The 16287-nt window shown below is 38.6% G+C and overlaps 1 protein-coding gene across 3 annotated transcripts in view; it reads right to left on the reverse strand.

Moving 5' to 3' along the window:
- The window catches only part of Plcb1 (phospholipase C beta 1), a 652247-nt gene that overhangs the window by 160498 nt on the left and 475462 nt on the right, over positions 1-16287 (reverse strand). For all 3 annotated transcript variants that reach the window (XM_090352012.1, XM_090352011.1, XM_090352013.1), the window contains exons 17-22: positions 14400-14484; positions 11488-11612; positions 5722-5876; positions 3328-3492; positions 1892-1991; positions 502-606 (exon numbers count right to left, since the gene is read on the reverse strand). In XM_090352012.1, coding sequence (XP_090208138.1) covers positions 502-606; positions 1892-1991; positions 3328-3492; positions 5722-5876; positions 11488-11612; positions 14400-14484 — 735 coding nt within the window. The remainder of the gene's footprint in view (positions 1-501; positions 607-1891; positions 1992-3327; positions 3493-5721; positions 5877-11487; positions 11613-14399; positions 14485-16287) is intronic.

Consider the following 16287-nt stretch of genomic DNA (forward strand, 5'->3'; position numbering starts at 1 on the left):
ATCTCAGAGTTGTTTTGATTTACATTTCTTTTATGGCCATGAATGAAGACATTTTGCATAAACAGCCTGCCTTCTAGAGTTAGAGCAGAGTAAAGATTTTGTCATCTGGGTCTCATTTGCAGAGTGATAGGTAGGTGGAGAGAGTCAGGGTTGTCATCTTCAGATGAGTCTTGTGTTCTAATTTGCCATTGACTCCATCATTCCCAAAACTTTACACCCAGGATGCTTAGAACTATATGTATTTGAATTTGTGATTCCCAGTTGAGGCCATCATAAATTAACTTCTGGAAATGTAGCAATTTATCTATGAAAAGGATTGGGGTTCTAAAACTAGCTAAAGGTCAATTCATTGTACAGACCCCATTGTATATATTATATATTATATAGTCTATGTGTGTGATTTTGAGCTTTTGTCTTAGTCCACTTCTCCTTCCATTCACTCACAAAAAAAAAACACTGATGAAAACAGACAGAAATATCCCTCAGAGCTAGTTTGCATACCTGCATATGTATCGGGCACGTAGTCTTTCACTTCTATGTAGACAAAGACAGCTGGCAGCATCAGAGGCTGGTTTCTCTCATTCCTCAGGCAGATGTAGTGATAGCCTAGAAGGTAAGAGTCATACTGTGTGTCACAGATTTTTCTTTACAATGTTACCTACACCTCTGTGCAGGACGCACAGGCCACTTCTTGCTCATTCAAACCACATCATTTTTCAATAATAAGACCTTATGTTCCTCAGTTGACAGAGCACTGTGATCGAGTCTGATTTGTTTTCTTTCCCAACAATCCTGCCCCCCCCCCGATTCTAAAGAGAATTCAGAGCCCTATGCTGTGGTTTGAATTATTCATCCAAGTGTGCTCTCTCCCCCACCCCAACAAGAGAATTCTACTTCTCGTGGCTTCTTGGGGCTTAGTATGTTCAACTTTGGCTGATGGAATGGATGGAGAGACCTGACACAAACACACTGAAAATGCATGTTGTAGAATCGGGTCTTATTGTTTACTGAGTGATTTTCCAGTAGGGGTCCAGAGTGTGTGTGCCCTTGTCTCTTCAGTCAGCTCTCTGTAACAAGCTTGCATAGAACAGATCCATCATGAAGCACAGATGTGTCACTGAGCCCAAGATGTGTCAGTGGGCCAGGCTGCTGTGGGGTTTCTTGTCTCCATCCCATCCCTCCCCAAGGGATCCTGTATTGGAAGTCTGATTCCTAGTGTGGGGATGCAAAAGGCAATGGAGCCTCTAAGAGTTGTGACCAAGCGGGAAGACCAGGAGACATTGGGAATATGCTTTCTGAAGGGAGTAAGGTCATTCTGTGACTCACACCTGGTTCTGGAGAGAGCTTTCCAATCCAACTCATTTGCTCCATGTTTGGTGAGATAATTATTTACACACACACACATACACGCACACACGCACACACACACACAAACACACACACACACACACACACGTAAGATTCCACTCATTATTAGGCCCTCATCTGAGGCAAAAATAAGGGAGCTTTTCTGATCCTGTGTTTTCCATTTCCAAAATGACAATCCAAAAGAACCTCTTTTCTTTAAAATAAACCTCATTTCTTTTCTTATATAATCTCATGACAGTTGTGAAAAACAAACTAATACACATTCCTAACCCACCAACTCATAAGCCAAGGACAACCCTTGTCTGTTAGTTTTCACGTATTTTGTTACGTGTGTTTACTAGGGTGACAAGCTGACTCGTACATAGCAGAAACTATAATACTACTAGATTTAAACACATATAATTATATAGCCCTTGTTACTTGGCAAAGTCACCAAGCAGCAAATATTAGATCATCCCCAGGTAAGCCTCTTATGACTTGCATTACAATTTCGAGAAAGAATTTGCCACCACCTCATTCATACCTGGCCGGATTGCTTGCACTGGCAAGATTCGGTGACCAATGAATTTTCCTCCTTCTTCATAAGCTGCAATCCTCAAACAGGCCAGAGAAGGAAGAACTACCTGTCAGGAGATGACCAACACCTGTGGTTTAGAGGAGTGAGGACTGGAGAGTGAACATCACAGAGTTATTACAGAATCAGGCCTTGATTTTTCCAAAAACAAGTAGAGACTTCTATTGTGCTAATTTAGATGGAATGCTGTTGCTCTATAAAGTAAATTTTCAGAATGAAAAGACATAGTTCTCAGAAAAAGAGATTCCTCAATTTTTTTTTTAAATCACAGCCCCCTAATCTGTAAGGCAATTGTATAAAGCGCAGGTCATTTTCTTGAACATTCTCTATGTGAAAATAAAGAAAGTTCTGCAGTTGAACACCAAATTTTAGTGGTCTTGTCCCTATGTGTTTGGTTATTTTAAAAATTTATTATTGTTATTATTACTTTCTTGCCAGACCTGGGGATTGAATCTCTGGGCCTGTGTACTTTCCCTGAGCTTTTGTGCTCAAGGCTAGCTAGCACTCTACCACTTGAGCCACAGCTTCAGTTTTGGATTTTTTTTTTTGGTAGGTAATGGAGCTAGGAATTTCACAGTCATTTCTGCCTGTCCTAGCTTCAAACTGTGATCCTCAGATGTCAGCTTCCTGAGTAGCTAGGATTGTAGGTGTGTACCATTGGTGCCTTGTTTTTGTTTTTGATACTAGTGCTAGAGCTTGGCCTCTGGGCCAGTGGACTATGCTTTAGCTTTTGTGCTCAAAGCTGATGTTGTACCACTTAAGAATCTCATGGACATTTCCACCTAGGTGTACTTTGGGCAGTGAGGTATCTGCAGATCTTATCCTCTTAACTAGGTAGGATTACACAGGAGTGACTCACCCATGCCTGCCTGTGTTTACTTTTATTTGCATTTCATTTTATTTTTATTGTATTCTTTGCAGCTTTTTCTTTTTCTTTCTTTTTCCTTTGGTTTATTCCATGATGTCACTGTGTTTAACTTTTTTTTTTTTTTTGGCCAATCCTGGGCTTGAGCTCAGGGTCTGAGCACTGTTCTTGGACTTTCTCAAGGCTAGAGCTCTACCACTTGAGCCTCAGCACCACTTCCAGCTTTTTTCTATGTATGTGGTACCAAGGAATCTAACCCAGGTCTTCGTGCCTGCTAGGCAAGCACTCTACTACCAGGCCAAACTCCCGACCCTGTGTTTAACTTTTAAATCTTCATTGCAAAGGACTTTTATGTCTTCCAGTTAGGCCACAAACACAGTAGCTATGACAACTTTCACATACAGCAGCTTTACAAACTTGTGAATTCTCTTTAAATTAAGCAAGTAACTAATTATTCTCTTCTCCCACACAAAACATCTTACAAGACAGGTACACTTGCTGTCCAGGGTGTGGGACTCACTTTTTTGAACACAATGGGCTCTTCTTCCCAGACAGGGTTGACAGCATTTCCTTGCGATGTCTTGGTCTTAAATGCCTTTCTCCTCGTGTCCACAGGCAAACCAAACATATCCACCTCCACGTATGTCCCCACTTTCTTGTCAGAAAGAAACTGACCTGAAATAATCTAGAGGAAATTTTTTTAAAAAGCAAGTCTTGATAAATGGGGTAAGAAAGGCATAAGAGATGACGCTGCTGTGGAATAGGGAATCCTTGGCAACATGAAACAGAAGCAAGAACAGTAATAAGAGTTCTTGGACCCATTAGCAAATGCCTGTAATCCCACTTATTGAAGAGGTGATCACCTGTGTGAAACGTAAAGATCTAGCTCTTAGCAGGTGTTTCCCCAGAATATAAGCCCAACTCCTGTACTCAGGTTATGTTTAAACGGATGAGGATCTTAAACTAGATGATTGACAGTGAGCTACAACGTTTTCATCAGTGGGGCAGGATGATGGGTATCCTATCAGTTCATCACGACACTCTGGAGATCCCTATGGATGATTGGCCAAAGGCCTGCATGCACAGATGTGAGCTGCACGTTCGTCTGACATTAGTGAGGAAGGCAGACAGGACTCTACTGCAGCCTGCTCTGTTTCATTCATGATGTCCCTACAGAGGACAGAAGTGGCTTCTGGGTCTCCACTATTTCTTTCAGCTCAGCAGGGTTTCATGGCTTTGGGTAGTTATGCTATATTCACTTACACTGTCACATAGAACTTTCAAAACAAAGTTAAGATGCTTACTTAAAACAACTATGAAATGAAATGAATCTATTTCAAAAAGGGCAGCGATTATTAATGTGACCTACTTATAATAGTTGCTCAATAAATAGCATTTTATCAATTGCAGGATGTGCACGAGTGTTTTCTGAATCACAGTTGACAAGTATTAGCCATCCTTGGCTGGAAACAACTTCCTAAAATAAATATAACTATTGAAGCTCTACTCCTGCCAATTTCATTCTATGTATTGAGTCTGAAATAACTTTGCAAGTTGAAATTGTATGATGCTTTATTAAAATTTTATTTAACCATCTTTGAAATAAAGAAATATAATTTTAGGGTAAGAAGGAACTCAACTGTCTAGCCAGATAGAAATTAATGATGCCATCATACAGACTATTTTACATAGTTTATTTTTTTCAAATGCTTTGCTTAAAGCAGTTGTTCATTTGTTTAATGCTTTTTTAAAACTTGCATTCATGTTCTAAAAAGGGACTTTCTCAATTTCATAGTTAAACATAGAATGAATGATTCTTTAAAGAACTAAATGAAATTGTAGCTGCCACCCCCAAGTGCTTATAGAAATTCATGTGTAACTTGTTGGAAATGCGTTTTTCTTTCATGGTATTCAAAGGGATGGGGAGAAATATAAAGAGGTGACAGTGATCAAGATGCATTATCTTTATAAACTGAAAGGTTGAATGGAAACCTCTTTCTACAACTATTTAAAGATAATAATTTTTAAAAGGCTTTTTTGACAGATAAATTTATGTGCTCTAACATCGATTTCAAAGACTGAAGAAAGTCTTAGAATTAAAGATACTTAATAAAGCAACCCTTGAAAATTATTAATATGAGCTGTTAAATTCCTGAAAACGTTGGTGACTATTCAAAAACTTCACTATGATAACTTACTTGAAAGCTTTTGTTTTACATTTAATAAAGACTTTTTGGTAATTTTGCTTAGAACTAAAAGGCACTGGTGGGGAAAAGAGACCAGACAATTTTTATTATAGGTAGCTAGTTGTCATGTGTTTTTCACTAAAAGAAAGGATTGACCTTTGGTGGGTATCACTGAAGTTATTTGATTTATTCAAAATCCATTTTAATAATTGTATTAAGAATGAAGCTCAGTCTCTTCCCTCCATCCCTTCCTTTTTCTCTCTCCCTCCCACATTCTTAACTCCCTCCCTCCCTCCCTCCCTCCCTCCCTCCCTCCCTCCCTCCCTCCCTCCCTTCCTTCCTTCCTTCCTTCCTTCCTTCCTTCCTTCCTTCCTTCCTTCCTTCCTTCCTTCCTTCCTTCCTTTTGTTGGTACTAGAGAGTTTGACCTCACAGTCAAACATTCACTTGGCATTTTGCTACCAACTGAATCACATCTCCAACCTAAGCTTTAGCCAGTTATTTTGGAGAAGTCTTGTGGACTTTTCTGACTGTTTTGGCTTTGAACCCCGATCTTCTAGATATCAGCCTTTTGAGTAGCTAGGACTACAAGCTACCTGTGAACATTTTTAATGTAGATTTGATTCTTAAAAGGAAAAACTGTAGGAAGGAAGCAGCACCTTCATCATCTATCGAGATTTTAATAACTAAAGACGTAGTTAGGACCAGCATGTGACAGGTGTATACGCACCTTGACTGACAAAGTGTTAGCCACTATTCCATCAACGATGCCTTCTGTGAATGGGTCAAAGTGCTTGTCTGGTCTCCTCATGAACTCTGGCTTCAGTCTGTAGCCGCTTTTCCCATTGTACTCATACATGCCCATGTTTATTTGCATAGCCAGATCTAGATGTCAAAAGCACAGACAGCACTGTGAGTGCAGGCATACGTGGAGCAAAAATTTAAGGCTGTGAATTGAGGTTGGCTTTTACACCTTTTTTTTTTTTTTGGCTAGTACTGGGCCTTGAACTCAAGGCCTGAGCACTGTCCTTGGGCTTTCTCAGGGCCAGAGCGCACCACTTACAGCTTTTTTCTATGTATTTAGTACTGAGGAATTAAACCCGGATCTTCGTACATGCTAGGCAAGCACTCTATCACTAGGCCAAACTCCCGGCCCCTTTCGCACCACGTTTGTGAGCATACATATTCACAAAGGAAATCATTATTTGTTGTAAGAATGTACAAAGTACACAAAAGTTAAAAAGAAAAAATTTAGCTGCAATCCTCAAATCCAGAGGAAACGCTGCCAATAGAGCACACTTTATAATTGGCTTTTTTCCCCACTTAAAAGTGCATTTTATTTTGCGTGGCTTATCCTTTTAGAGGAATGAATTTCTCTCTTAATTTTAACAACTTGTTAAATTCCTCTCAGTAGAAATATTTGATTTAAGTGTGCTTAGCCAACTCTATTGTTGTCCACATTGATACTTCCAGGTCTTTACCATTCCAAAATTGCTATTGTAATAAATACATTGAAGATATTGGTGACTTTTCTTGCAGGAAGATTTCTGGGTCAAAACATGTGCGAACCGTACAAGCTTAATTTTTTTTGACAAATCTTGCTTGAATGCCCTCAAAAAAATTTTAATTTATAGTCCTTTCAGCCATTATATTGAGTATTGATTTCTATATACTTTGCTAACAAAAATACTATGATTTTTTGTATATTAACTTATAGGAACAAATTTTTTGAAATTTTAATTTCTATGATTACTTATAACTGATCTCTAATTATGCATATTTCTCCATCTTATTGTCATAAAAGTTTGCCATGTATTCCTTTATATTATTCTGAATTTATACTATTCAGAATTTACTCCAATTTTTTGTTATTCCCTTTTTAATGTCTGATTTTATTTATTTTGATGATTTCTTCTTTTGATCAAATATTATAAGGACTTACCAATTTGGTTTATTTATTTATTCATTTATTCTTCAGAGAACCAACTTTAATTTTGTTGATTCTTTGTATAATCCTTTCAGTCTCTCATTTGTTTCCAATCTAATATTTATGACTTCTTTCCATCTGATCTGCTGGTTTGGGGCTTGGCTTATTCTTGTTTGTGTTAGAGCCTGAGAGAGTGAGTGCCTTCCTTCCCAATTCTGCAGGAGCAAGAAGGAAGCAGGGGAAAGAGCTACAGAATTGTCATAGCATACAAAAGCCATCTGCTGTATGAGCAGCTCTTTCTCCAGCTCAATTTGGGCAGGTAGAAGCATTTTCAAGATGTCACCCCAGATCTAGAATGCCAGCCTGTGGGCTGAGCTGATTACAGCCATTTAAGGCAGGTAAGTGCTCTCAAGCTCCACAAGATCTGAGGGAAAAGGCACTACCAACATCTAGAGGAGAGGGATTTCAATCTATCCACGCCTACCCATGATGCCATGCCTCAAATGAGAAGCATGGATCTTCTTAAAGGTAGAACTTAGTAGGAAACAACCTCACATTCTCCACAAACACAAAACACTGACTGTAGTTTGGACCTTTTTTTTCCTGTCCCTTCTCTTCAGAGAGGGTTTTGGGTATTTATGTGTGTAAGCATTTCAACATTTGGTTGGATTGTTTAGAGTTGATTTTACCTTGTGTAAGGACCAAGACTTACTTCATGTCATTTTTTTTCATTAATAGGACATGTTGATAGCATATTTTTGTTTTTGTTGTTTCTTTCTCATTTCCTTTCCTTTTCCCCCTTTTCTTCTTGTCTTTCTTTTATTATCTTGTGTTAGTTCTTCCCACTGAACTTCCTAACAAATTCTTCCTATTCACTATTACCTTACCCTACAACCTTATTCTTTTCCAGAATATGAAATTACTGTAAAAATGATGTACAGAGGAATTATAGTTACAAAAGTCAGGTATTGAGGGTCACCCCTCCTTTATTTTCTCCCACTTTTTTCTCCTTCCTGACTCTCCTCATCCCCCAAGATTTGTAGTTAATCTCTACAAGCATGACTGCTGAATGAGGTCACCCTCATTCTGACCATTTCTGTACTTTCCCTTCCCCTTCCCAAATCAAATAAACTTAGATAAAAGACAATAGTACAGAAATGAAAAAACAGAGACAAAAGGGGAAAATCAGAAAAGAAAAAAATACACAAAAAAGTAAAATAAAAAACCTCTTGTTTTAATTTCTTCGAGTTCACTCCAAAAGCATCATTTTATATGACCATATGCACATAGCTTTTGAGCCGTGTGATCTTCTCCTAAGAGTGTCTACCTTTGGTCCCACTCAATGTTTAGAGACCTAATTAACTTACCATATCTAAGTGCAATTTTTGGTCTTTTGCTCTCCATTGGTAGATCCCTTATCTTTTCTTCTTGTCCCTAAGTCCTTACATCTGCATTCACCCTCCACAAGTGATATTTAGACCTACACAGAGCAAATTTCATTTCCTGTGGACCTTACACTACATCTCTTTCCCTCATCTCTCCAACCCCACCTAGAACAGTTCTAAACTTAACATTTCCATATGAAAAACCCAACCCTGAGGACATACAGAGAGACAAGAGGAATATCTAAGATGACCAATGCTAGCTATCTCTCTGTATGTAAGATTTTAAACTCTCATTGTGGGATAAAGGACAAGAGCTGATGTACACCTAGACACAGGTGGAAAAACACACCTTATGAAACTAGCAAACATGTATTCAACCGACAATGTGGATAATATACATCATCAGGGAAGCACAGCCTCTTTGAAAGTCATTACCAAGCAAGGCCTTCAAAGGGGTAAAACAATTACAAAAGTACAAGAAATATGAGATACTAGGGAAGTGCAATACACCCCAGAGATGACCAACCATACAAGCAAGGAACAGGATGGCAGAGGAAACCACACATACTGGGCTTAAAGAACTGCTGATATAAACATTCGGTGAAATGATAGAGGACCTCAACGAAGAAATTTGTGAGGTTGATGAAAGAGTAGTGGGAGAATTTACGGTGAACAACAAAAGCTAAGCAAATGTCATGAGAATGCAAAGGAATCCAATGAAAACATAGCTGTACAGTTTAAAGATATCAAAGGAGGCACACATAACAAGTCAATGAAGTAAGGAATTCAATGCAAGACTTGAAAAAGAAGTACTTCAATAATGAGATAGAAATCCTGAAAAATCATCAAACAGGGCAGAGAAATAAAACATAAAGTAAAAAGTTTCCACAGAAGAATAAGTGACATGGAAGACAGAATTTCTTGGACTGAAGATGAAGAAGAAAAGGAAGGCAGAATAAACAGAGGAAGTAAACATACAATAAAAAAGTCTAAGAGGTTTATTATTGTGATAGTTTTCTTAATGTACTGTGTGAGGTTATTTTTTTCTCTTTTTTCCCCCTTATGGTTTATCTCATGTTGTTACTGTAGCTGGTTCCTGGTATGTTGTATATAATTTTATTTGTTTATCTGAAATTGGGAAGGGAAGTGGAAAAACAAGATGTTCAAGAAGTAATGTACCCACTACCTGACAAATGTAATTGTAACCACTCTGTGTGTTACCCTGACAATATGATACAATTTTAAAAAAACATCCAAGAGGGAAGGAGTCTTTATGATCAAAACCAATAGAAACTTATTTTACAGAAAATAGACAGGATACTTAAGGCTGTGTGAAAGAAAAGATAAGTTACTTACAAGGAAACATCTATTAGATAACAGCAGAATTTTCAGTATAAGCCTTAAAAAGCAAGAAGGGCTTGGTATGATGCATTTCAAGCACTGAAACCAAACAACTGCAATCAAGAATACTATATCCATATTAGCTTTCATTAATAGCCAAAGGATAAATTGAAACATGAAAAACTAAAACTAAAACAAGTACCATCACTAAACCAGCAGTACAGAAGATACTCAAAGTCATTCTGCACACAGAAGGTCAATATGAACATAAAGTAGAGAAAACAGTTCCCTACACATATTCTAACATAAATATTATTCTTATTTCCAAACTTTTTCAGAAAAAGTTTTCGGAGAGAAATTTGACCATTTATAGGCAAGGTTGTTGTTCTTAGAACTCTGGATACAGTAAAAAAATAATAATCTCAAATGTATGTAGATAGAAAATTATTTTTAGTGAATTTTAAAATTTAAAAGTAGAGCTATTCCAGTTCATATTTCTTTACAATATTTAAATACTAAAAACTACATATTTCCTTTTCAAAAGGAATTATATATATTGTCTGTGTAAATGTCTATATGTATATGTGTGTATGTATATATATACATATATGCAAAATAATGATGCTTACCAAGCCAAAAGTTAACAGTATCAAATCAATGAGGGGAAGAATTTTTCATTTTTTTCCTTAAACAATCTAATACTACCTTTATAAGTTTAAGTGTTACATTGATTCATCATCTACCATGTTCCAGTATATTGGATCCATGGCAAGGACATCAGGAACTATTTTACCTTCCTAGGGCTTACATTATAGTTGAGAGAGTCAGACTATTTAGTGAAGATGTGAGAATCAGATCACCCTAATGTTGAAATGGTACAGAGTGGGGGATTTTGTAGAGTAGTTACAGATCTCAATGTCAGGGACAATTCAAGAAAGAGCTACAGGAAATAAAAAAGAGACACTTCCATGTTGTAACAGTTTAGGCTACAAGTATTTTATCTGATATTTCTCACTTTTCCATTTAATTAAAAAAAGTAACATTTCTGAGTGGCTCTTTACCTTCATACTATGCCTACTACTACTTCTGTCTATGAAAATATAATCCAGCTTAATAAAGTACAAAGTACCCAATAGATAGAAAAAGTAAGCAAAAAAAATAGAAAGGTAAAACGAGAGGCTGCATTTTTTCATAGCATATATAGTCTCAAATGTAATTGTAAATCTCAGGAATGGTTATAATATATACATATAACCCTAGCTTTCCAGGAGTCAGAGACAGGAGGATTATAATTTAAGGCCAGCACAGGAAAATGTGAGAGATTCTATCTGGAAATAAACTAAAATAATGTTATTCTAGCTTAAGTGATAGAGCTCTTGCCTACAAAAGTGATGCCCTCAGTTTAAACTCCAGTACTGCCAAAAATGATTATCCTCGAGTACAAGAAAAAAATGAAAAAAAAATTGTTGTATATGTTTGCATGCCATTACATCTTACTAAATTGATATGTCTTGCTAAATTCAATATATTCCAATGTTTTATGCCTTTACTAAGGTAAAGAAAGAGAATGCTGTGTTTAATAAACAAAAAGGAAAGATTGCAAAAGATAAAAAAGTTTAAGTGTTTGCTTGCAAAAGTGAAGACCTGACTATAAATCATTTAAGGAAAAAAATACTCAATGTTCAAAATTCAGGGATATTTTTTCCTCGAGGTTTCTTTTATACTCCCCCTCTCCATGCAAATCTGACTGAATTTCCTTGCCTGCTTACAGAGGAAAGGGCTTTTTACACATGGGAATGTAACTTGGACATGAAATGACAAGGAGCACGACTCTACTACTTACCCACTGTCTGGAAATTCAGAGCAACCATCTGACAGCCTGCGTTCCAGAAGAGCTGAGGCATGTAGTTTGATGAATCCACACGTGTTCCTTTCGGGTATATCCTGCTAAGCTGCATTTTGTTATATCTGGACCATCATGCTAAGTAGTGAATACAATTACAAAAATAACCAGTTTGGGGTGGGAGTTTGGACTAGTGGTAGAATGTTTTCCTGGCATGCATAAAGACCTGGGTTCGATTCCTTGATACCACATATATAGAACAGTGGTGTTGTGGCTCAAGTGGTAGAGCGCTAGCCTTGAGGAAAGCCCAAGGACAGTGATCAGGCCCCGAGTTCAATCCCCAGGACTGGCAAAACAAAACCAAACAAAAACCAAACAAAAATCAACTCGTTTGTTTCCTTCGTTTTCTCCACAAGGGAAATGAAGTGGTTCTAGCATATCCACATGGAATTCATGGATACAATTTGCTGAAGTCTTTCAGAACCAACAGCAAATACACTTGCTCTTTTATTAAAAGCAGAGTGTCACCTTGTTGGTGAAAAGTAAAAGGGTAGCAAAAATGGCTGAGTGGAACTCCGTGCAGTTTTGTGGGACATAAGTTTAATGATTATAGACACAGAAGTAACCTCATTACCTCATGTGAGATGATAGTACTGTGTGCATTAACTTTCAAAGAAGCAGATACGAGCTCAGCTATTTAGAACTGGTAATGGGGCCTGAACTCAGGACTTCATGTTCCTCTTTTGGCTTTTTCACTTAAAGCTGGCTGGCACTCTACCACTTGAGTCACACATTCACTTTTGGCTTTTTGCTGGTTAATTGCTGATAAGAGTTTCACAGATTTTCCTGCCCAGGCTAACTTCAAATCATGATCCCTAGATCTCTGTCTTCTGAGTAGTTAAAATTACAGGTATCAACCACCAGCCCATGGCTTTATTGCTATTCTTGAAATGATCTCTGCTCCTTTTTTTAACTTTCTCTTTCAAAGATATTTGCCAAGACTGACTAGTATTCTTTGTGATTGATAATGAGACAAAGATAGCACAAAGGCTTCTAATTGTGCCTCAGCTTTGGTCCAGTTTCCATTCTAAGAATTTTGAGTAGGACTGATAGTTGTTAAGCAAAGGTCAGCTAAGCCAAGCACATGGGATCTGTTTCCACTCTGAAATGTGTTGCCTGATGACCTTGGGAAAGCAATTTTGCCTTTCTGTATTGCAGGGTTTCTTTTCTTACACAGTCAAGTCAATAATCTGTACATTGTAGGATTGTTGTGAGAATTAAGTGTGATAAGTGATGAAAGGTGGCTTTTTACTGTAGAACTTATTTCATAAAAGTAAACATTGTGTATGATTAGTATTAATCTTGTAAAAATATTAAAGGCTTATTTGATTCTGCTTTGTTTCATGGATAATAATGATAGTAAAAAAAAAGTTGGCTGGGCACTGGTGGCTCACACCTGTAATCTTAGCTACTCAGGAGGCTGAGATGTGAGGATCATGGTTCAAAGCCAGCCTGGGAACGAAAGTCTGTCAGACTCTGATTTCTAATTAACCACCAGAAAACTGGAAGTGGTTCTGTGGCTCAAGTGGCATAGTGCTAACCTTGAGCAGAAATGCTCAGGGACAGATCCAAAACCCAAAGTTCAAGCCTATGACTGACAACAACAAAAAGCCAGGCACAGTGGCTCACGCCTGTAATCCTAGCTACTCAGGAGGCTGAGATCTAAGGATCAAGGTTCAAAGCCAGCCTGAGCACAAAAGGACCTGAGACTTTTATCTCCAGTTAATCTCTAGAAAACGAGAAGTGGGGCTTAGTTCAAAGGTAGGGCGGTAGCCTTGAGCTGAAGAGCTCAGAGACAGGATGATTTCAAGCCCCATGACCCACCCGCACAAATAATAATAATAATAATAATAATTGTATGAGGGCCAGGGGCCAGGAGTGTGGCCTAGTGGTGGAGTGCTTGCCTAGCATGCATGAATCCCTGGGTTTGATTCCTAGATACCACATACACAGAAAAAGCCAGAAGTGGTGCTGTGTCTCAACTGGTAGAGTGCTAGCTATGAGAAAGCTCACGGACAGTTCCCAGGGCCTGAATTCAAGCCCTAGGACTGGCAAAAACAAAACAAAACAAAGAACACAAAAAACAGTTGTATGAACAGGTCTGCTGTTATATATTTACATTATATATTCATGATCCTCACCATCATCCAACTTTTTAAGGTTAGACATGTATTGCATGTTTGCAATTGGCCTTATTGGTATACATACATGTTATCTACATATTATGTATGCATTGTGCACATACCCTTGGCTTACATATATTATACCTCATACAAACAGGAAATCATGGAGGTAGTAGCAATAGCATTTCTTCTTTATTTTTTTGTCGATGGTGTTTGGGCTTGAACTCTGGGCCTGGGCCCTGTCCCTGAGTTTTTTTTTTTAGCTCAAGGCTACTACTCCTTGAGCCACAGCACCACTTCTGGTTTTGTAGTGGTTAATTGGAGATAAGAGTCTCACAGACTTTAGTGTCCCAGGCTGGCTTTGAACCCTGATCCTCAGATCTCAGCCTCCTGAGTAGGTAGTATTACAGGTGTGAGCCACTGCGCCTGACTAGCAACAACATTTCTGTTTGGAATTAAAGAATGTCATGATTGAACAAATTTCCAAGGAACTTAGCTTGATGGTAGGAGGAAACAAAACTCTGTGTTCTTGGGCCTTGTCTAGTCTAAGACTAGCTGGCTTTCCCATGGGACAGGCTATGCCTCTCAGTGTTGAGTGTTGAGATCTGGGGCCAGGCCTCATCCTTGGATGAGCCAATTGATGTGTCTTCCCCCTTTACTAAACAACAATGGAGTAGGATGTGACTCCAGACATGCTGTTTCCATGGTCATTCGTCAAATCAAGGATACTCCACAAACTCCACTGGGGACTTGGTGAGCTGTTCCAGTCCTTTGGTTTCAACGAAGGAAGACATTTCAAAGCTTTTGTTTCTTTCTGAATTCAACAAGTATAAAAGAGGAGAAGATGAGAAATAAAATTCAACATTACAACTCTTATATCTCACAACTTCTTATGAACCATATATCGGATAGTTTTATACCATAAAAGAGGTAAGTGATATTTGATGAAGCCAACGGCACTTGAATACCAACATAACTTTCATAGTCTATTTTTTTTCAGTGACTACCACATATGACAAAAGTTAAATCTTGACCAGGTGCCCTTTGGTTTATGCCTATAAGCCTAGCTACTCAGGGGGTTGAGATCTGAGGATCAAGGTTCAAAGCCAACCTGGACACAAAAGTCTGTGAGACTCTTATCTCCAATTAGCCACCAGAAAACCAGAAGTGGCATTGTGGCTCAAGTGGTAGAATGTTAGCCTTGAGCTGAAGAGCTCAGGGACAGCACCTATTCCCAGAGTTCAAGAACCCCCCCACACACAAAATGTTGTCTTTTTAAGAATATTTATAACTTGGTGACACAAACTTGTGCAATTTAGGGGTAAGAATGTGTTTTAGAAGATCCCAGTGTGGCAATAAAAATGGGTTTGTCAAAAGGTGCAGGGACCTTGTGAGAGCGTTTGCTTTCAACCCATCCAAATTGGTTTCTGTCACTAATAAATGATACCACAGGACCATTTGTGCTAATGCTAAGTATGTTGTTCACATGCACTTTGCCACCCCCTCTTAACTAACCTCCTAATACCTATTGTGGCCTCAGAATTATGACATTCACAATAGAAAGTTTTTCAGATTGGGGGGGCTTCATTTTCATATCAGGAAATAAAGGCCAGAGATGGGGATGTGTTGTGATCTCAATATTCTTTTTTTTTTTTTTTTTTTTGCTTGAGCTCAGGGTCTGAGCACTGTCCTTGGACTTTCTCAAGGTTAGAGCTCTACCACTTGAGCCTCAGCACCACTTCCGGCTTTTTTCTATGTATGTGGTACCGAGGAATCGAACCCGGGTCTTCATGCATGCTAGGCAAGCACTTTAACCACTAGGCCAAACTCCTGGCCAATCTCAATATTCTTAAACTACAGGGGTATTAAAAAAAAAAGAAAAAGAAAATTAGAAATAGAATACAAGCCTCTAATTAAAGTGAAGGGAATAGCCGGGCGCTCATAGCTCATGAGTGTAATCCTAGCTACTCAAGAGGCTGAAATCTGAGGATCGAGGTTTGAAGTCAGCCAGGGCAATAAAGTCTGTGAAACTCCTATTTCCAATAAACTACTTAGAAAAACCTGGAAGTGGTGTTGTGGCTAAAGTGGTAGAGAATTAGCCTTGAACACAAAGAGGCTCAGGGACAGAGCCTAGGCCCTGAGTTCAAGTCCCAGGGCTGGCAAAAAAAAGTAAAGGGAGTTGGGCACTGGTGGCTCACAACTGTAATCTTAGCTACTCAGGAGGCTGAGACCTGAGGATTGCAATTTGAAGCCAACCCAGGCAGGAAAGTCCATGAGATACCTATGTCCAATTAACCAGAAGAAAACTGGAAGTATGCTATGGCTCAAATTGGTAGAGCACTAGCTTTGAGCAAAAAAGCTCAGGGACAGCACCCAGTACCTGAGTTCAAGTCCCACAAATCACAGGAAAGAAAGAAAGAGAGAGAGAGAGAGAAAGAGAGGGGAAAGAGGGAAGGAGGGAGGAAGGGAGGGAGGGAGGGAGAAAGACAGACAAAGAGGCAAAAAACTGTTTCAGTTTAGCCAGTCTGTGTGACAAATAGCTCTGCTGTTTATCCCAGGGCACACTGGCTGTGGTGCAAAGCATTCAGAAGAGAGGCCTACAGAGGTTACCCAACCT

Source organism: Megascapheus bottae, chromosome 18, assembly GCF_031878675.1.
Source record: "Megascapheus bottae isolate mThoBot1 chromosome 18, mThoBot2.hap1, whole genome shotgun sequence".
Lineage (NCBI taxonomy): Eukaryota > Metazoa > Chordata > Mammalia > Rodentia > Geomyidae > Megascapheus > Megascapheus bottae.